Here is a 21,614-nt window from a genome sequence, read left to right as displayed (position 1 = left end):
TGGCATCCCATATGGGTGCCAGTTCAAGTCTCAGATGTTCCACTTCCAATCCAGCTCTCTGCTATGGCCTGGGAAAGCAGCAGCAGATTGTCCAAGTGCTTGGGCCCCTGCACCTGTGTGGAGACCAAATGAAGCTCCTGGCTCCTGGCTTCCGACTGGCCCAGCTCCAGCTGTTGTGACCATTTGGGGAGTGAACCAGGGATGGAAGTCCTCTCTCTCTCTCTCTCCCATTTTCTGTCTGTAACTCTATCTCAAAAAGAAAAAAAAAAAATTGGTGTCGTAGTTACTATCATGAGGGCATTGAAGTTGAATACGCTTTGACCTTTTAGCCGATAATAATTCCCTGCCACAAACCCCTTCTCACTCAAAAATATTTATTTATTTTATTTGTTTGAAAGAGACATAGCCACAGACAGAGAAAAAGATACACAGACACCAACACTCCTATCCATTGATTTACTCCCCAAGTCCTACAATGATTGGGGAGGCTGAGTTGGGCCATAGTCAGAAACCAGGAAGTCAGTCCTGTGTCCCTGTGAGTGGAAGGGCCCAGCTACATGGGCCACCACCTGCTTCCTCTCACAGGACACGGTAGCAGGAAACTGGAATCAGTAGTGGAGCTGGGACTTGAACCCAGGCACTGAGATTTGGATGTAGTTGTTCCAACCAGAGGCTTGACCTCCGTGCCAAGTGCCTGCCCCTAATATTAGTTTTTCAACCTCAGGTTTACCCTGAGATGACCTGGGACAATCTCATCTGTTGGATTCCTCAAGTTGCTCTTGAAAACAAATGACTAGGGCCAGCTCTGTGGTGTAGCAGGTAAAGTTGCTACCTGCAGTGTCGGCATCCCATATAGGCTCCAGTTCTAGTCCCAGCTGCTCCACTTCTGATCCGGCTCTCTGCTATGGCCTGGGAAAGCTGTAGAAGATGGCCCAAGTGCTTGGGCCCCTGCACCTGCACGGGAAGAAGAAGCTCCTGGCTTCTGGCTTCGGGTTGCTGCAGCTTCAGCCATTGAGACCATCTGTGGAGTGAACCAGTGGATGGAAGACCTTTCTCTCTGCCTCTGCCTCTCTGTCACTCTGCCTTTCAAACAAATAAATAAATCTTAAAAAAACAAAAAAAACAAAAAAACAAAAAACAAACAGATGACGAGACTGATGAATGTCATTGCTGGTTACCCTGGCCTTGGCTGTCAGAGTGCTAATTGGAAAGGAAGTTTTATGGTCATCAGAAGTACATACCAGGGCCAGCACTGTGGCACAGCGGGTAAAGCCACCGCCTGCAGTGCCAGCATCCCATGTGGGTGCCGGTCTGAGACCTGGCTGCTCTACTTCTGACCCAGCTCTCTGCTATGGCCTGGGAAAGCAGTAGAAGATGGCACAAGTCCTTGGGCATATGCACCCGTGTGGGGAACCTGGAAGAAGCTCCTGGCTTCTGGCTTCAGAACAGCCCAGCTCTGACTGTTGTGGCCAACCGGGGAGTGAACCAGAGGATGGAAGACCTCTCCCTCTCTGTCTCTCCTTCTCTTTCTGTGTAACTCTGACTTTTAAATAAGTAAATAGATCTTTTTTTTTAAAGAAGTTCATACCACAGGAGAAGGGGACAGAGGACTCATGGCTTTGGCTGCTTAGGGGGAGGTGCTGACTGTCCAGCTTTGATGAAAAGCCCCTTCCCTCCCCCCATTTCTGGAGGGTGGCTCACTTTTACTGCTTTCTCATTTTATGCATATTTCTCCCAGTCTATCCAGCTCATCCCTGCACTTGCAGTGGAATCTGATCGAGATGTGTTGTTGGAGGTTCTGCCCTGTGTGGGGTGGGCAGGAGGTGTAAATTCCAGGGACACTCTGTCAGGGCATTTGACTTAGTTGGGCAGCTGGTAAAGCAATTGAACCCAACTAACTGAAAGTTGATGGTGTAAAATATGGTATAAGGTGGCTGGCGCTGTGGCTCAATAGGCTAATCCTCCACCTTGCGGCGCTGGCACACCGGGTTCTAGTCCCAGTTGGGGCGCCGGATTCTGTCCCGGTTGCCCCTCTTCCAGGCCAGCTGTCTGCTATGGCCCGGGAGTGCAGTGGAGGATGGCCCAAGTGCTTGGGCCCTGCACCCCATGGGAGACCAGTATAAGTACCTGGCTCCTGCCATCGGATCAGCGCGGTGCGCCGGCCGCAGCACGCCGGCCATGTCGGCCATTGGAGGGTGAACCAACGGCAAAGGAAGACCTTTCTCTCTGTCTCTCTCTCTCACGGTCCACTCTGCCTGTCAAAAAAAGAAAAAGAAAAAGAAATGGATACATGAGTGTGTGTTGAGGGAGACGTTGGTTAACAGATGGACATTGCAGCCATCCGGCACAGTGGGATGCCTGCATCCCTCACTGGAGTTTCTGGTTTGAGTTCAGGCTCCTCTTCTTCTGATCCAGCTTCCTGTGAATGAGCTCCATGGGTCCCTGCCACCCACGCGGAGACCGGGTTTGAGCTTTGGGCTTCTAGCTTTGGCCGAGCACCACCTTGGCTGAGTCACACCCGGAGCAGAAGAAGCTGACTGAAGCGGGCCTGGGGCATCAGAAGGACGCTGGATGTGGCAGAGTGCAGATGTGTCCCATGGCACCATGGCGACGGCCAGTGGGGACTGCGCCTGCGTCCTGCACTTTGACCCGGAAGTGCACACACACGCATGCATACCCCGACTGCCCCGCCAGCACTCTTGTGGGAGTCAGCACCGCGTCCGCTGCTGCCCGAGAGCCTGCACAAGCTGTGAGGAGCCGTGCTTGACGCTGATGGCCAAGACTGAGGGAGACCCACCTGCCCCAGGGTCAGGCCAGGATCAGGAGAGGCTTCGTGTCCGAGGCTACCACACCGTTTCCCAGGCACGTTTCTCTTCTTCGGCCCCTTCCGGAAGCAACAGCCTTGGCGGACCTCTGTCCCGCTGGCAGACCGCCCCCCCCCCACCGAGGTGAGTGACGTGCGGCTGTTGCGGTTTCCCGTTGGGGTTGTGCCTGTTGCTTTTGGGTGCCGAAGTCGCGGTCGTGCTGTGCGGACGGTCTGGAAGGGTCCCCAGGGTGCAAGTAGCTGTGCGAGAGCAGAAGTGGCTCCGTCTCCTCCCGGAACTGCCCCACGTTCCCGTCTGTTTGCTTTTTGAGGGCCCAGCCACCCTGCTCTAGACCTCTGAGACTGTTGTTGGGAGGAAGGAGAGCGAGAATGTGTGTCTGTGTCCTGGTCTAGGAGGACAGTTTCCGGTTACTCGCGTTTGGTGTGCTGTTAGTGCTCTGTGGGTTTTTTATGAAAGACCGTTGTCAGGCCCAGGTGTACCATCTGTTCTTAATTTGATGATTGATGATTTTATTTTTTTAATACTGCGAAAGTAAGGAAGGTTTTGTGAAATAGGTTTTCTGTGTCTATCGGGATACTTTGTGGGCTTTTCCCATGTTTGTTCTGCTCTAGGATAAATTGCTTATGTATGGTAGCCGTCCTTGCATTCCCGGAGTAACTCTAAGTTGTGCACAGTGTGCTAAGCTTTGGTTGTGCTCCCGGATGGCATTTGGTAATATTTTATTGAGGCATGTGACACATTCATGATGGATATTTGTGTGCCATTTTCTTTATGATGTGTGCTTGTTTTGGATGTTGGGATAACGCTGGTCTGATGGAATAAAAAGGAAAGTTTTTCCTCTTCCTCTCCCTTTTGGAAGGGAAAGAACGGATTTTAATTATCTTTTAAATGGGAGTTCTCACCGGTGGAGCCGTCTGGTCCTGGACTTTTCTTCATGTGTATTTGTTTCCCGCTACTGCAGTCTCTTTTCAAAGTATAAGTGTATTTAGGGTTTCTTGTTTTACTGTATTCAGTTCTAGTGGTTTGTGTCTTTCTGACAATCAGTCCACACTGTAGCAACATTGACCAAATCCTTGTGCCTTGCTTTTCCATAGTGTTTTCTGATTATTATTTTGGTAAGGTAGGTAATCGTGTCCTCTCTGTCGTTTCTGTTGTGAAGTCACTTGAGTCTGTTCCCTTTTTTCCCTTGTTTCCTGTGGATAAATGTTTTGTCCATGCCACTGAGTGTTCAAGAATAGTATTCTGGTCTCACTGAATTTCTGTTGTGATATTTTCTATTCCGTTGGATTTATATCAGTTTCTATATTTTTCCTCCTTCCACTTTCTTAAGATTTACTTTGCTGTTCTAGTGTTTTAAGGTAAAATCCCCACTTTGGGAGACCCAGAAAAATTACTGGCTCCTGGCTTTGTATTGCCCCAGCTCCAGCCATTGTGTCAATTTTGGGAGGTGTACTAGTGGATGGAAGACCCCCCTCCCTGCTTCTGTATCTGTGCAACTCTGCCTTTCAAAGAAATGCATAAATCTTTTAAAAGAAAATATTGACAGTAGTTTCATCATTAGAAACAACATATGCTACAAGAGAACGGAGAAACTCTTTGAAGTACTGAAAGATAAAGAGTGTCAGCATAGAATTCTTTGCACAGTGAATGTATCTTTCCAGTGTGAGAGTGAAATAAAGACTCCAGACATAGAATCACAGAAATAACTCATCACCAGCAGATCCACACTACCAGAAATATAGAAAAAGTCCTTTAGGGATAAAGAAAATGTTACTAAGTGGGTATTTGAATCAACACAAAAGATGAAAACATGAGAATCGAAAGCTACATGGTTAAATGTATACAGATTTTTAAACTGTTTAGTCACTTTAAAAGATAAATGACTTTTTTACAGCAAAAATACTAAACATGTAGCATACAGTTTATAGCTTTTTAAAGTTAAATGTGTGGCAAGTGTAGTACAACTGTAGGGAGAGTGAAATGGAAATACACCATTTGACATGGTACAATATCACTTGAAGAGAAATGTGATAAATTTAAAATATATACCATGAAACCTAAAGAAGTCACTAAAGGTAAAAAAGTAGGGGTATAATTAACCCATAAAAGAAATAAAATGGAATCATGGAAAGGAAACTGATCCAAAAGTAGGCAGATAAAGAGGAAAAACAGAACATAGAACAGATAGAAAACACCTAACTAGGAGATTAATTTAAACTCAGCTATTTCATTAATTACATTAAATGTAAATGGTATAAGGAACTCAGTTACAAGGCAGAGAGATTATAACATTGAATCAAAAAGCAAGACCCAAGTATAGGCTCCCTAAATGAAATTCAGTTTGAATATAATAGCTTGAAAATTGAAATATGGAGAAAGAGATACACATTAGTCATCTACAAAACTGGACTAGCTACATTAGCAACACAGATCATGGAATATTTTTAGGATCATGGGATATTTTCAATGATAAAGAAAGTCAATCCATGATGATAAATGATTTGATCCATCAGTAAGACATCAATCTAAGTATTTATAGACCTAGTAACACAGCTTCAAGATGCTGAAGCAAAAGTTGATAGAACTGCAAGGTTTATCTGAAAATCCATAACTAGAATGGGAGATTTCAATATTCTTATCTCAGTAATCAGTAGAGCAAGCAGATAAAAGTTGGTATGGAAACAGTCTTAAAGATATCACAAACCAGTTGACTTAATACACATATGTAGAACACTGAAATCAATAACAGAACACACATGTTTTGAAAGCACTCAGAAAATATATATGGATGTAATTCTTTAGGTCATAAAGGAAGTTTTAATAAATTTAAAAGGATTTACTTAGTGCTTCAAGGAATACATGAGATCTATAATTGAATGACAAAGATTTCTGGAAAATTTTCCATTGTTACCACAATAAACAACACTTTTAAATAACCTGTGAGTCAAAGAATAATGACTAAAAGACAACTTTTTATGTTATCTCCTACCAGCAACCCCAGGCTCTTGGGGAAGCTGTTTTTCCCTCAGGCGTGGGATGACATCCTCAGTTAGCTAAGAGATAGGGCGTATGGCTGCCTGTGTCATTGTTTCTCAGGATAGTCAGGAGATGGCCCCACAGTGATCACGTGTGTGAGGGCAAAGAGGAAGTGTTTGTTGACACAAAGAATGGAACACTGTATCCACATGGGTGTGGGTATACCTCCCAGGCAAGCTACATTTCTTGTTTTTATCTGATGGTCAAAGTAGTACCCAAAGCAAGATTTGGGGAATTAAGATCCATAATCTTGTTAAATTCTGAAATGTTCCATGTGTCATCTTTCTCATCTAACAGACTGGTGTTGTCATTTGGATTTAAATTTCATGATGGCAGAGAAGAAAAAGATGCTAGAGACCAGTTAGGACAATAATTTTTCAAAGATTTTTCTTTTTTGTACAGAAGAGGACTAGGAGTGTTTATGTGTCATCATCATAGTCCCTAGGGTATTAAACAGTGATTATAACTTTTTTTCCTATTCAGGTAAATATTAGAATACAAGTGACTGATGACAGTAACTCTGTTCTGAAATATTTTTAAGTAGCTAATTCAGAAAATTCAACTCAAATTTATAAAAATAACGTGAATTTTAATACATTATTTTAAGTAGTCTTACAACATCAAAAGTGCAATTTTCTTTTCTGTGCTGTATTATAGATGGTGAATTTGAGCCCAAACACACAGGGTTAGTTTTTCACCAATTAATAGCAAAGACAGGATAAGAGAAAACATTTTCTTTCTTCTAGAATTATATGTGTTGGGTCCACTACACCAGTCCTCTTTCTTTCTAGGTTCTATATCAATAATAATGATCATGATAATAATAAGATGATGTTGATGAGGATGAGGATGAACTCCAGGGACCTTACCCATTATATCTTTGTAGGCCAGTACTTGTTATACTGTGGACACTTAATAATGTTTACTGAATGAATATACAATGATAACTCCCCATAGAGCTATGATTTTGACCTAGGTGAATACAGGATCTGGGACCTCGATCCAGGTCTCCCACATGGGTATCAGGTTCCAGGTACTTGAGCCATCACCTGCTGCCTCCAAAGGTCTGCATTGACAGAAAGCTAGAATTGGGATCTTGGGCTGGAAATTGAACCCAAGCATTCTGATATGGGATGTGGGTGTCCCAAGCCATATCGCAACCAATTCACCAAATAGCCACCCTCCATATTAGCTTTTTTTAAAAATTTATTTATTTATTTATTTTTTGAAAGTCAGAGGTACGCAAAGAGAAAAGGACAGGCAGAGAGAGAGAAAGAGAAAGAGAAATAGAGGGGGGGGGTGGCTCCTATCTGCTGGGTCAATCCCCAGTTGGCTACAATGGCTGGAGCTGCACTGATCTGACCCAGACCAGCTTTGGCTGGAATTTTGCTGTGAAGTCCTCTGTGTAATGTGGTCAGTGACATCACCAAAGGTTGTGCAGCCAGCAGCACAACCTTAGTTTATGTTTGCCTTAGTTTATGTTGCCTTGGGGATTTAGGAGCCTAGTGTGCCAGGCAGGTCAGGTTTTGTGGCTATGACACAGTTACTGTAGCTCAGTTAACAGAAGCACCCTGCAGAATCGGAAAGCACCTTCAGATTCAGACTCCTGGTGCCCTGCTTGTCCACCATTCATTTCATGTGATGCTTATGTTACTGGAGGGGTGGGGAGGGGTCACAGCCACCCAGCTGAACATGGACTTGGCACTTAGCTTTTCAGACGAGGTGCTTCCCCGGAGGTTACTGTCACAAACACAGCACTGACCTGCGGTATCAAGTGATCACGTGTGGGAGCAGGAGCAGGAGGAGGAAGGAGCCAGCGCTGGTCAGGGCAGCTTATTCTCGGTGTGTGTGAGCAGTGCCAATAAGCTGTCAAAAAAAAAATTATGGTCTAAAACATACAGCCGCTGGCACCATGGCTCACTAGGCTAATCCTCTGCCTGCAGTGCTGGCACACAGGGTTCTAGTCCTGATTGGGGCGCTTGTTCTGTCCTGGTTGCTCCTCTTCCAGTCCAGCTCCCTGTTGTGTCCCGGTAACGTAGTGAAGGATGGCCCAAGTCCTTGGGCCCTGCACCCATATGGGAGAGCAGGAGGAAACACCTGGCTCCTGGCTTCAGATTGGCACAGCGCACCAGCCGCAGCATGCCAGCTGTAGTGGCCACTTGGGGGGTGAACCAATGGAAAAGGATGGCCTCTCTCTCTGTCTCTCTCTCTCTCACTGTCTAAATCTGCCTGTGAAAATAAAAATACAGCCCACAGCCTTCAATTCACTTTCACCAAGACGCTCAAGCAGCTCAGAGGGAGCACAATTGATTCTGTTTTGACAGGTCCTGATGTACGCTAAGCACTGCCTTATTTATTTGTCATGATGTTCTTAGGAAGAAGTTGGTATTGTGTACATTTTACAGCTGGGAAAACGAAGCTGTCAGTGATGAAGCGTGTGCCTAGAGTATTTCAGTTAGAATGAAGGTACTTCAATGAATTCCTAGAAAATGGAATTCAAAGATAACTTGATTTTGTTGCAAAAATGTTTGAATTCCACAACGTAGGTTTTTTTTTTTAATAATAGACGTTTTCATGAAGTTTTTTCAAGACCTCTCACGTAGGTATCCATGTCAAAATTTTTTATACCAAAACCAATTTTTTCATAGCAGGCATTTGGTGCAACAGTTAGGTCACTTCCTGGGACACCTGCATCCTTTTTGGAGGGCTGGACATAGACCTTGCTGATTTTTTCAGAAGTCTACGCTTTTTCCGTCACATCCGTGACAATGAGCTCTGGCAGGACATCATGCTTTGGTGCCACTCCCAGACATGCATGTTCAGTTCCTCTGTGGAGGAGCTGTGGGGAACTGCGACCCAATACTCTGTTTTCTCATTAGCCCCAGTTTGTCTTAACCTGTGAGCAAGAGCACATGTTTAGGAAAGTAAGAGGACAGCTCTTACGGCAGATGGATTTCTGCTCCCACGCCTTCCGTGGGAAGGACTTGCCCTGCCGGAAGTCAGAGGCACAAGGCAGCACTGGTGTATCTCTGTGTTTGTGTTGCAGGTGGGCAAGTGGGAGAACCAGACCCTGAGCCCAAGGCCCACGGTGTGGCCCTGGTACAAGTCCTTCTCTGACTGTGAGCTGGATCACAACCACCTGAGCATCGTCACCCTGGAGGAGGCCCCCTTCGTCATCGTGGAAGACATCAATCCACTGACTGAGGCCTGTGTGCAGAACATGGTGCCGTGTCGGAAGTTCATCAAAATCAAGTGAGTGCCAGGGAGGCTGTGGTCTGGACATGCCCACGCCTGTCACATAGTGCAAGTCACTGATCACAACAGCATCTGTACTACAAAACATAACACAGAACACACTGTTGTGATAGCTGTAGCGTTAGCAATGGGCTTATGTTTATGATTGTCTGGAGATGCACTAAGTTTACATCCGTTAAATTCTCACAGCCATATGAGGTGAGGGCGTTTGCCATTTACAGTTGATACAGTTGAGTTATGGGCAGGTTGCAGAACACGGCTGAAGCCATCCAGAGGTATGGCTGACTCCAGCTGTGTTCTTACCCATGGTGCTCAGTCATCCCCCAGCATCCTAAAAAGTCTCTCCTTAAAGGATTTCTTTCTTTCTTTCTTTCTTTTTTTTTTTTTTGACAGGCATAGTGGACAGTGAGAGAGAGACAGAGAGAAAGGTCTTCCTTTGCCGTTGGTTCACCCTCCAATGGCTGCCACGGCCGGCACACTGCGGCCAGCACACTGCACTGATCCGAAGCCAGGATCCAGGTGCTTCTCCTGGTCTCCCATGTGGGTGCAGGGCCCAAGTACTTGGGCCATCCTCCACTGCACTCCCGGGCCACAGCAGAGAGCTGGCCTGGAAGAGGGGCAACCGGGACAGAATCCGGCACCCCGACCGGGACTAGAACCCAGTGTGCCAGCACCGCAAGGCGGAGGATTAGCCTATTGAGCCACAGCGCCGGCCTTGTTACCACTCTTAATTATTAATAATTATCTATTTTCAGTTAACTATATGCTCATATGTTTAACCATATAATAAGTAGAGAAAAGTATGGAGAAAAAAAAACACTGTAGAAAATCATCTATCACAGAATGTCAGTTTCCCTCCTACCCATTACCCTTTAGGTCTCTATTAGTTACCACAAATCAGGGTAACATATGGTATTTGTCCTTTCAGAATGGCTTATTTCACTAAATATACTGGTTTCCAATTATATCCATTTTGTTGCTAAAGACAGCATCTCTGTAATCCCCAACAGGTTGTGTTACCTAGTGTATATAGGCCATGATTTCTTTATCCAGTCATCAGTTCATGGACATCAGGGTTGATTCCATGTCTTAGCTATTGTGAACTGAGCTGTACTAAACTTGGAGGTGCAAATAATCCTTTCAAATCTGCTGATTTCATTTCCTAGGGCTAAATCACCTTGAGATGGATTGCTGAGTCATATAGTAGATTTATTTCCAGCTTTCTGAGGTATCTCTACTTGCTTCCACAATGGCTTCACCAGTTTATGTTCCCACCAACAGTGGATTACGTTCCCATAGTTGTCACATCCTCAGTAGCATTTATTGTTTGCTGATTTCTGTATGTGAGCCATTCTAACTGTTGTGCAGTGAAACCTCATTGTCATTTGGATTTGCAATTCTGTGATGGTTTGTGATCTTGAGCATTTTTTCAAGTGTCTGTTGGCCATATGAATGTCCTCACTTGAAAAAATGCATGTTCAAGTCCTTTTCCCATTTCTAAACTGGATTTTTTGTTTTGTGGTTTTTGAGTTCCTTGAACTCTTTATAGATTCTGGATATTAATCTTTTATCAGTTTCATAGTTTGCAAGTATTTTCTCCCATACTTTCAGTTGCCCTTTCACTTTGCTGAGTGTTTCTTTTGTAGCGCAGAAGCTCCTCGGCTTGATGGAATCATATTTGTCTCTGCTTTTATTGCTTGTGCTTCTGGGATCTTTTTCCCTAGAAATCTTTGCCTATGCCAATACCTTTCGGTTTTCCCCAATGTTCTCTAGTAGTTTGATGAGATTGGGTCTTAGATTTTGTTCCTTGAAGTATTTTTAATTGTTTTTTGTATTAGGTGTAAGGCATGGGTCTTCTTTCATAGTTCTGCATGTGGAGGTCCAGTTTTCCCAGGACCATTTTTTGAAGAGACTGTCCTTTGCACCTGGGATTGATCTTTACCTCATTTGTCCAGTAGAATTTGTAGATGTGTGCACAGATTTCTGGAGTTTCTTTTCTGTTCCATTGGTCTGTATGTCAATTTTTTTGCTTATACCATGCTGTTTTGATTGTAACTGCCCTGTTCTGTGTCTTGCAGTCTGTCGTTGCGATGCTTTGAGCTTTGTTTATGTATATGTTTTAAATTTGTATTTAACAAATATAAATTTCAAAAGTGCAACTTTTGGATTATAGAGGCTTTTCCCCCCATAACCTCCCTCCCACCCACAGCCATCCCATCTCCCACCCCCTCTCCCATCCCATTCTTCATCAAGATTCATTTCCAATTAGTTTTATATACAGAAGATCAACTTAATATATACTAAGTAAAGATATCAACAGTTTGCACCCACACAGATACACAAAGTATAAAGTACTGTTTGAGTACTAGTTTTACCATTAATTCGCATAGTACAACACATGAAGTATAGTGCTCATTAAGAAATGCCACTCATTTACTTTTTTTCCCCCATTTTCTTTTTAATAGGTACAGTAGCATCTTAGGAACATCAGATTACTTGTTAGAACAAGGAAACTGTGTCTTCCAAAACCTGCCTTACAGACTGTCAGCCAGGATATCTCCTGCACGAGGCCTTTATGAGAAGGAGACAGGCAAAAAATGCAGCGTTAAGAACACAGTTGCATAGGGAAGCAATGCCTCTCTACATGTTTTCCTCAAACTTCTATTTCAGATCGTTGGGCAGAGAGAGTGCATATTCAGGGAGTTCTAAACCCCTGCCCGAGCCCCCATCACAGACAGAGAGATGCAGTGGTAAAATGGACCTGTATATTACATCCTCAATCCCCACTTCTGGTTGAGACAAGGGTTACTTAGAGGACTTTTCTCATCACTCTGGTTAATGTGTTTCTGGTTTGGATCAGAAGTGAGCAGAGGGCCTGTGGCATTATGGAAAGGACCTGAGTTGATGTAAGTCTGAATTGAGGTCAGTCCGTGGCTTGACCTGTTTCTAGGGGAGTTATATGGCATCTTTCATCCTTCTCTGCCTCTTCCTCAAAATGGAGATAATCGTGGTTTCTTCATCCGTTTGTTGTGAAGATAAATAAGTTCAGGTACTTGCGGTAGTACCTGGCACACCAAACGTTCTCTTTAAGTAGTCTTTGTCCTTATTAAAAATGTGGATGTGTGTGCAGGAAAGGGTGTGATAGTGGGGAGGAGCTGGGGGGAACTGTGGCCCGATACTCTGTTTTCTCTTTAGCGCCAGTTTGTCTTAACCTGTGGGCAAGTGCATGTGTTGAGGAAAGTAACAGGACAGCCCTGACGGCAGATGGATTTCTGCTCCTGTACCTTCCATGGGGAAGACTCACCCTGCTGGAAGTCAGAGGCACAAAGCAGCAAAAAGCCTAAAATTGGGATTCCAGATGAAATAATCTTACTTTAATTTAAAAATATTTAAATGAACACTGACCACAAACAATGCGTAGTCTGGTGCTTTGGGGACCTGACTCTATTCTGTCATCCAAGGCACTCTTTCTCCAGGTTGTCATTTTAATTTGTCATTCCTTGGGTATTAGATCACTGGATGGTTGAGTATATTTCTTTAGTTATTGTGAAAGTTGAAGGTGGAGGGAGGAAAGAGAGAGAGAGGGAAGGAGTCTTCCATCTGCTGGTCTACTACCAAATTGGCTGCAATGGGCAGAGCTGAGAGTTTCTGAAGCCAGGAGCCAGGAGCCTCCCCCGGGGTCTCTTCATGGGTGCAGAGGCACTAGGACTTGGGGCATTTTTTACTGCCTTCCCAGACCACAGCAGAGAACTGCATTGGAAGTGGAACAGCCAGGACTCGAACTGGCGTCATGGGATGCCGGCACTGCTGGTGGTGGCTTGACCCACTACCCCACAGTGCCGGCCCTTCCCGGAAGCCGTTCCCCCTGGGATCCAGCTGTCTGCTAACACGCCTGGGAAAGCGGAGGGAGACGGCCCAAAGACTTAGGCCCCTGAACCCAGAATGGAGCACCAGATAAAAAGTCCCTGGCTTCTGCTTCGGCCTGTCCCAGTGCTGGCCTTTGTAGACACCTGAGGGGTGAACCCCCATATGAACTATCACTCAGAGAGAGAACAGTGCTTGCGATGGCCCCTGCACTGCTTCTCTCCCCACGTGGCTTTGATGGCCAGCGCTGGGCCAGGCAGAAGCCAGGAGGCAGGGGCTCCATTCAGGACTCCGAGCGGCAGGGAGGCAGGATCCAGAGAACCTGGGCAATCAGCAGTTGCCTCTCTGGGTCAAAGTCTGGAGCAGCGGGACTGAAGTGGCCCTGGGGCTTCTGTCCCTGTATGCTGCAGTGCGAAGATGCGTCCTGTGGCGACATGGCAACGGCCAGTGGGGACTGCGCCTGCGTCCTGCACTTTGACGCGGAAGTGCACCCTCTGACATGGCCGCCTCTGACCTTGGCGCATGGGTAGGAGTCAGCACCTGCGTCTGCTGCTGCCCGAGAGTCTGCACAGGCCATGAGGTAAGGAGCTTTCCTCGACGCTGGTGGCCAAACCTAAGCCTGACCCATCAGCCCCAGGGTCATGCCGGCATCAGGAGAGGCTGCATGTCCGAGGCTGCCAAGCCATTTCCCAGGCGCGTTTCTCTTCTTCAGCCCCTTCCGGAAGCAATGGCTTTGGCAGGCCTCTATCCCGCCAGCAGACCGGGCCCCCTTGGAGGTGAGTGATGCGTGGCTGTTGCGGCTTCCCGCTGGGGTCTTGGGTGCTGGCGTGCCTGTTGTTCTTGGTCCCGAAGGCGCGGGTGGAGTCGCGGTCATGCAGTGCGGACAGTCTGGAAGGGTCCCCAGGGTGCGAGCAGCTGTGCGAGAGCAGAGGTGGCTCCATCTCCTGGAACTGCGCCATGTTCCTGTCTGTTTGCTTTTTGAGGGCCCAGCCACCCTGCTCTAGACCTCTGAGACTGTTGTCGGGAGGAACGAGAGCGAAAGTGCGTGTCTGTGTCCTGGTCTAGGAGGACAGTTTCGGGTTCCTGGCATTGGGTGTGATGTTAGCGCTCTGTGGGTTTTTCATGAAAGAGCCTTGTCAGGCCGAGGTGTACCTTCTGTCCTAATTTGATGATTTGTTTTTAATACCGCAAAAGTAATGAAGGTTTTGTGAAATAGGTTTTCTGTGTCTATCGGGATACTTTGTGGCTTTTCCCATGTTTGTTCTGCTCTAGGATAAATTGCTTATGTATGGTAGCCGTCCTTGCATTCCCGGAGTAACTCTAAGTTGTGCACAGTGTGCTAAGCTTTGTTTGTGCTCCCGGATGGCATTTGGTAATATTTTGTTGAGGTATGTGACACATTCATGACGGATATTTGTGTGCCATTTTCTTTATGATGTGTGCTTGTTTTGGATGTTGGGATAATGCTGGTCTGATGGAATAAAATGGAAGGATTTTCCTCTTCATCTCCTTTTTGGAAGGGTGTGCAAAGAACAGATTATAATTATCTTTTAAATGGGAGTTCTCACCAGTAGAGCCATCTGGTCCTGGACTTTTCTTCATGTTTTTTGTTTGTTTATTTTTGTTTCCCTGCTACTGCAGTCTCTTTTCAAATTATGAGTATATTTAGGGTTTCTTGTTTTACTGTATTCAGTTTTAGTGGTTTGTGTCTTTCTAACAATCAGTCCATACACTGTATCAACATTGACCAAATCCTTGTGCCTTGGCTTTTCCATAGTGTTTTCTGATGATTATTTTGGTAAGGTAGGTAATCATGTCCTCTCTGTCGTTTCTGTTGTGAAGTCACTTGAGTCTGTTCCCTTTTTTCCCTTGTTTCCTGTGGATAAACGTTTTGTCCATGCCACTGAGTGTTCAAGAATAGTATTCTGGTCTCACTGAATTTCTGTTGTGATATTTTCTATTCCGTTGGATTTATATCAGTTTCTATATTTTTCCTCCTTCCACTTTCTTAAGATTTACTTTGCTGTTCTAGTGTTTGAAGGTAAAATTGGGTTTATTGATCTGGTATCTGTATTCCTTAATATATATATATGGCAATACAATTTCTCATGTGAAACAAGTCCTGTCAACATGGAAAACTGTATGGATGTACACAGTACTGGTAACATATTGAAGGAAATGAATCATTATGTAGGCAGAGGTTTTCACAGGCCTATGCTCATTGCAGCAGGATGCACAATAGCCAGGCTGTGCATTCTGTGTATGTATGTATGGTGTCCATAGCCCATAATGTCTTTATTGAGTCTTCAGGTGATGTGCATTTTGGTTGCTTACATATTTTGCTCTTGTAATCAGCTGTAGTAAATATGAGGGCAGAGATAACTGTTTGTATGTTGATTTCATTTCCCTTTTGTATATTCCCAGGGCTGGAGTGGTTGGCTCATATGGTGCATCTATATTCAGATTTCTGAGGTATCTCCATACTGTCTTCCACAGTGGCTATACCAGTTTACATTCCTACCAGCAGTGGATTACGGTGTCTTTCCCCCACATCCTGAAGGCCAATGTAGTATTGATTTGCATTTCCCTGATGGCTAGTGATCCTGAGCATGTTTACATGTGTTTGTTGGCCATTTAGATTTCCTTTCTTGAAATATGCCTGTTGAAGTCCCTTGCATATTTCTTGATGGGTGGTTTGTTTTGCTGTTGTTGAGTTTCTTGAAAGTTTTTGGGACTTAATCCCTTATCAGTTGCATACTTTGAAGATAATTCTGCCTATTCTGTTATTTGCCTTTTCATTTTACTGAGTGTTTCTTTTGTAGTGCAGAAGCATCTCAATTTTTTTGTTTTCTTCTATTCTTTTGTTTAATTTTTTGTGATTCTCAGATATTGGACCTCCTTGGTTAAATTTATTCCAAGGTCCTTTATTTTCTTTGTAGCTACTTGAACAGGTTTGGTCATGGAGGTTCTTTCTCAGCCATGACATTGTTGGTGTATACAAAGGCTGTTGATTTTCTATCCTGCCACGTTACCAAACTTTACTATGAGTTTTGAGAGTCTCTTAGTGGAATCTTTTGGATTTCCTATATATAGAATCATGTCATCTGCACATAGGGGTAGCTGAACTTTCTCCATCCCCATTTGTATCTGACATTGAGAAATGAGAGAAAAAGTACCAACAGGATAACATGCACGTAGAAAATGTCAACAGTGACCTCAGATGCTACCTTTATATTCTATCTTGCTTTGTGGAACACAGGATTTGTCCTATTTCAAACATGATCCATACTTTAAATGCAAGGCTAGTTATGGAGATTGGAGATTGGGAAGCATACCTGTGTTCCGTGGAGAACCGTGTAGATCACGGGTGTTTCAAGTCCTTGTGCAAATGGGTATATAAGTGTCTGCATAAATAAATTCCAAAGATTTCCTCATGTATAATTCAGAAATAATACCACACAGAATCTTTGTAAGGAAGAAGAGAATGAATGGGTACCAAAACCTTTTCTAAGACTGAGTTAAGGCCGGCGCCGCGGCTCACTAGGCTAATCCTCTGCCTTGCGGCGCCAGCACACCAGGTTCTAGTCCCGGTCAGGGTGCCAGATTCTGTCCCGGTTGCCCCTCTTCCAGGCCAGCTCTCTGCTGTGGCCAGGGAGTGCAGTGGAGGATGGCCCAAGTGCTTGGGCCCTGCACCCCATGGGAGACCAGGAGAAGCACCTGGCTCCTGCCATCGGATCAGCGCGGTGCATGGGCCGCAGCGCACCGGCTGCAGTGGCCATTGGAGGGTGAACCAACAGCAAAGAAGACCTTTCTCTCTGCCTCTTTCTCACTGTCCAATCTGCCTGTCAAAAAAAAAAAAAAAAGACTGAGTTAAACTCTTTTTCAAATTCTTTGTTAGTAGGGCATGTAGTGCATATAGTATCAAATTCTAGATAAACTCTAGTAGTTGGCCTTGACGTAGTATTTTATTTAGAGCTATGTTTTCCTTTTTTAAAAGAATTTTGCCTTTTTAAAGATATTTTTTACTTGAAATTAGGAGTTACACACACACAGAGAGAGAGAGAGAGAGAGAGAGAGAGAGAGAGTAGGTGTCTTCCATATGCTGGTCCACTCCCTAATTGGCTACAATGGACAGAGCTGAGGGGATCCAGAGCCAGGAGGCAGGGGCCAGGAGAATCGCTGGGGTCTCCTGCATGGGTGCAGAGGTACAAGGACTTCTACTGCATTTCCAGACCACAGCAGAGAGCTGCATTGGAACTGGAGCAGCTGGGACTCAAACCAGTGCCCATATGGGATGCCGGCACTGTGGTCAGTGGCTTCACCTGACCCCACAGTGCCTGCCTCTCCTACAGGTCGTTCCCCGTGGGATCCAGCTGTCTGCTAAGTAGCTTGGGAAAGCAGAGGGAAAAGGCGCAAGGACTTAGGCCCCTGAACCCAGAATGGAGCACCAGATAAAATGTCCCTGGCTTCTGCTTTGGCCTGTCCCAGTGTCAGCCTTTATGGCCATCTGTGGAGTGAACCCCCATATGGATGATCACTAAGAGAGAGAAATATTGTTCGCGATGCCCCCTGCACTGCTTCTCTCCCCACATGGCTTTGATGGCCAGGGCTGGGCCAGGCAGAATCCAGGAGGCAGGAGCTCCATTCAGGACTCCCACAAGGCCTGGAGGTAGGGTCCAGACTACCTGGGTCATCAGCCACAGCCCCCCTGGGTCACAGTCTGGAGCAGAGGGACTGGAAGTGGCCCTGCTGTGTCAGACCCTGGATGCGGCAGCGTGCCAGTGCGTCCCCTGGTGCCATGGCAGCTGCCCATGGGGATTGCGCCCGTGTCCAGCACTGTTCCTTGGAAGTGCGTGCACATGTGTAGCCCCTTTTGACCCGATGTGCTCAGGTGGGAGTCCGCAGTGCATTGGCTCAACCCGAGAGCCTTTTCAAGCAATGAAGAGCCATCCTTGAACCTGCTGGCAGAGCATGAGGGTGACCCAGCAGCCCCAGGGTCAGGCCTGGATCTGGAGAGGCTGGACCCAAGGTGGCCACATCAGTTATCTTGGGCTTCTGGAAATTACTAGGCTCGGTGTTCTTCTTCGGCTCCTTCCAGAAGAGAATGCCTCTTACTGAGTTCCTGTTCCAGAAGAACAGAAATGCTCTTTCTGTGTTGAGTTTGGTGTGTTTGCCTTTCTGTCACGGTGTGGGTGGGGGCTGGGTTGTGCATGCAAGGGGGTTAAGGGGATAGTAGGAGGAGGAAGAGTGTCAAGGGAGAGGCGGGAGCAGAGAGGAATGGGAGAGAATGAAAAGGTGGTATGAATGTAGGGAGGTGTGAAACGAAGCTAAGAAAGGCGTGTTGCAGAAAGGAAAGGGAGGGGGAGTGTGACAGGAGTCCTGGAGGGTGTGGTGGGTGGTTGGGAGAGGAAGAATTTTTCCCATGGTCCTGGTACTGTTTTGGGGGTTTCCTGTGCCTGGCCAGATGTAGCCTTGGCCACGTCCATGAGAAGAGGCCTTGACTCACGACCTCTCTGCTCTGGGTTGTGCAGCAGTGTAAGGTATGTGTGCAGGGGCACGGGGGCACGGGGGCACGGGGCACTCGAATTAACTGGCATGTAATCCAGTGAATTTTCACAGACTGCACACACGGAGGAGAAGGCAGAAGCTTAGAGAAACACCAAGAATCCCTCTGTGTTCTGTTCCAGCCTGTCCAAGGTTCTGACACCTCATAGTAAGTACTAGATATTTTTTACTTTTTTTTAACTTTTATTTAATGAATATAAATTTCCAAAGTATGATTTATGGATTACAATGGCTTCCCCCACATACCGTCCCTCCCACCCACTACCCTCCCCTTTCCCACTCCCTCTCCCCTTCCATTCACATCAAGATTCATTTTCGATTATCTTAAAATACAGAAGATCAGCTTAGTATACATTAAGTAAGGATTTCAACAGTTTGCTCCCACACAGAAACATAAAGTGAAAAATAATCGATGATTTTTTTTAAATGATGATGAAATCAGATCAGACCTATTGTCATGTTTAATCCCAGTGAGAGTCAAGTTGGGAATTGATAATTTCTTCTTCTTCTTCTTTTTTTTTTTTTTTACAGAAGATCAGTTTAGTATGCATTAAGTAAAGCTTTCAACAGTTTGCACCCCCACAGAAACACAAAGTGAAATATATTGTTTGAGTACTTGTTATAGCATTAAATCTCAATACACAGCACATTAAGGACAGAGATCCTACATGAGGAGTAAGTGCACAGTGACTCCTGTTGTTGACTTTACCAATTGACACTCCTGTCTATGGCATCAGTAGTCTCCCTATGCTCCAGTCATGAGTTTCCAAGGCTATGGAAGCCCTCTGAGTTCTCTGACTCTTATCTTGTTTAGACAAGGTCATAGTCAAAGTGGAGGTTCTCTCCTCCCTTCAGAGAAAGGTACCTCCTTCTTTGAAGACCTGTTCTTTCCACTGGGATCTCACTCGCAGAGATCTTTTGCCAGAGTGTCTTGGTTTTCCATGCCTGAAATACTCTCATGGGCTTTTCAGCCAGATCCGAATGCCTTTAGGGTATTTTTTACTTTTTAAAGATTGGTTTGCAAGGCAGAGTTATAGATGAGGCAGTGTAGGAGAGATCTTCAATGTATGGGTCCCTACCCCAGGTGGCTACAGTGTCCCGAGGGTGGGCCATGACAGACCAGAAGCCAGGTACTTTATCCAGTACTCCAGTGTGGGTTTGGATGCCTAAGCCTTTGGGCTGCTTCCTCTGCTTTCCTTAGGGATATGAGCAGAAATCTGGATTACAAGTGGGAACAGCCTAGGTATTTGGGGCAGCGGGTTGGCTGAGCCATGGCATAGTGGATGAAGCCGCCGCCTGCAGTACCAACATCCCATATGGGTGTTGGTTCGAGTCTCAGGAGTTTCACTTCCGTCCCAGCTCTGCTGTGGCCTGGCCAAGTAGTAGAAGAGGGCTCAAGTCCCTGGGCCACTGCACCTGTGTGGGAGTTCTGGAGGAAGCTCCTGGCTCTTGGCTTCAAATCTGCTTAGCTCCGGCTGTTGCATCCATCTTCTATTTTTATCCTTGTATCTCAAGAGCAGTATCTTTCGTGTGTTTCACAATATATACTAAGCTTAATAAAATGAAAAGGTTTGAAGATTTTCCTGCAGCGGCCTTTGCTGCAGCCTCTCCAGTGGGCAGAGCACCAAACATGCCTCTGTATTTCCGAGTTTCAACTTGGCAAGAAACAAGTTGTGAGCTTTAGGACTGAAGAAGCGAATTGTGCAGTGAACACTCTTTACTTTGTACTGTGAAGTTTATGGGTCAGTTTCTCTGGGATTGTGCTAATAAAGTAACTCCCATGAAAGCCAAGGGTGTTGATCCTAAAGACTGAAGTTAGGGGATTACTCAGACTTTGAATTTCAGCTTCTTATTGTGTATCAAGTGATCCAGTGCTTGTCATTGAAGAAGAATGCGTGAATCTCTTTGACGCTGAGGTTGGCTCTACCTCATAGCAGTGACTCTTAACCATTTAGTGCACTTAAGAGTCAACTGGGGAGCTTGTTAAAGCACCGACTCTGGGCCCCACTGCAGAGTCTGTGAAAGGGACAGGAATAAGCATAGCCACTGGGCTCCACACCATACAGGTACAGCTATGGCTTTAAAGCTGTTTCACTGACCTCATATGTGAGATTGTTAAATTAACAACAGGAGTCACTGTGTTCTAACTCCCTATGCAGGATCTCTGTCCTCAATGAGTTGCATTATGAGAGTTAACTGTAAAACTAGTTCTCTTTTTTATTTTTTTATTTTTTGACAGAGTGGACAGTGAGAGAGACAGAGAGAAAGGTCTTCCTTTGCCATTGGTTATCCCTCCAATGGCCGCCGTGGCCAGTGCGCTGTGGCCGGCGCACCGTGCTGACCCAATGGCAGGAGCCAGGTACTTATCCTGGTCTCCCATGGGGTGCAGGGCCCACGCACTTGGGCCATCCTCCACTGCTCTCCCGGGCCATAGCAGAGAGCTGGCCTGGAAGAGGGGCAACTGGGACAGAATCCGGCGCCCCGACCGGGACTAGAACCCGGTGTGCCGCCGCCGCAAGGCAGAGGATTAGCCTAGTGAGCCACGGCGGTGGCCGAAAAACTAGTTCTCAAACTGTGTGTGTGTGTATGTGTGTGTAAGTGCGTGTGTGTGCAACTTGCTGAAATCTTTACTGAATATAGAATTTGTCTTCTGTGTATAATATTAATTGAAAATGAATTTTAATGGAGAATGGGACTGGGAAGGGGAGAGGGAGGAAGAAGTGGTGTGGGAGTGTAGGTGGGAGGATGGGTATGGTGGGAAAATTCACTGTATTCCTAAGGTTTTATTTATAAAATTTATATTAAAAATAAATAAATAGAAAGGAAGAAAAAAAAAAGCTGATTTTCAGCAATGGGTCTCTTGACATTTGGGTATTCGTAGCCGTGGGGAGTAGTTTTATTCATTAAAGACTTTAGCATCCTCTCTGGTGTTTATACACTAAGTGTTGGTTGTACCTCACCCCCAAGTTGTGACAGGTAAATTCTCCAGCCTCTGCTTGGTGGGACCCATTCCTGTAGATTCTGGGTGGCTGGTAGACAAGTATCATGCACTGCGTTTTGAGTTGGTAA

The 21,614-nt window shown here is 45.6% G+C and overlaps 1 protein-coding gene across 1 annotated transcript in view; it reads left to right on the top strand.

The window, feature by feature from the left end:
• Positions 1-21,614, top strand: part of LOC103347041 (trafficking protein particle complex subunit 9) — a 225,767-nt gene that overhangs the window by 61,360 nt on the left and 142,793 nt on the right. The window contains exon 8 of the mRNA XM_070063804.1: positions 18,600-18,693. Within this exon, the coding sequence (XP_069919905.1) occupies positions 18,600-18,693 (94 nt within the window). The remainder of the gene's footprint in view (positions 1-18,599; positions 18,694-21,614) is intronic.

The sequence above is a fragment of the Oryctolagus cuniculus genome, chromosome 19, assembly GCF_964237555.1.
Source record: "Oryctolagus cuniculus chromosome 19, mOryCun1.1, whole genome shotgun sequence".
In the NCBI taxonomy this organism is placed as follows: domain Eukaryota; kingdom Metazoa; phylum Chordata; class Mammalia; order Lagomorpha; family Leporidae; genus Oryctolagus; species Oryctolagus cuniculus.
This window is presented reverse-complemented; position numbering and strand designations above follow the sequence as displayed.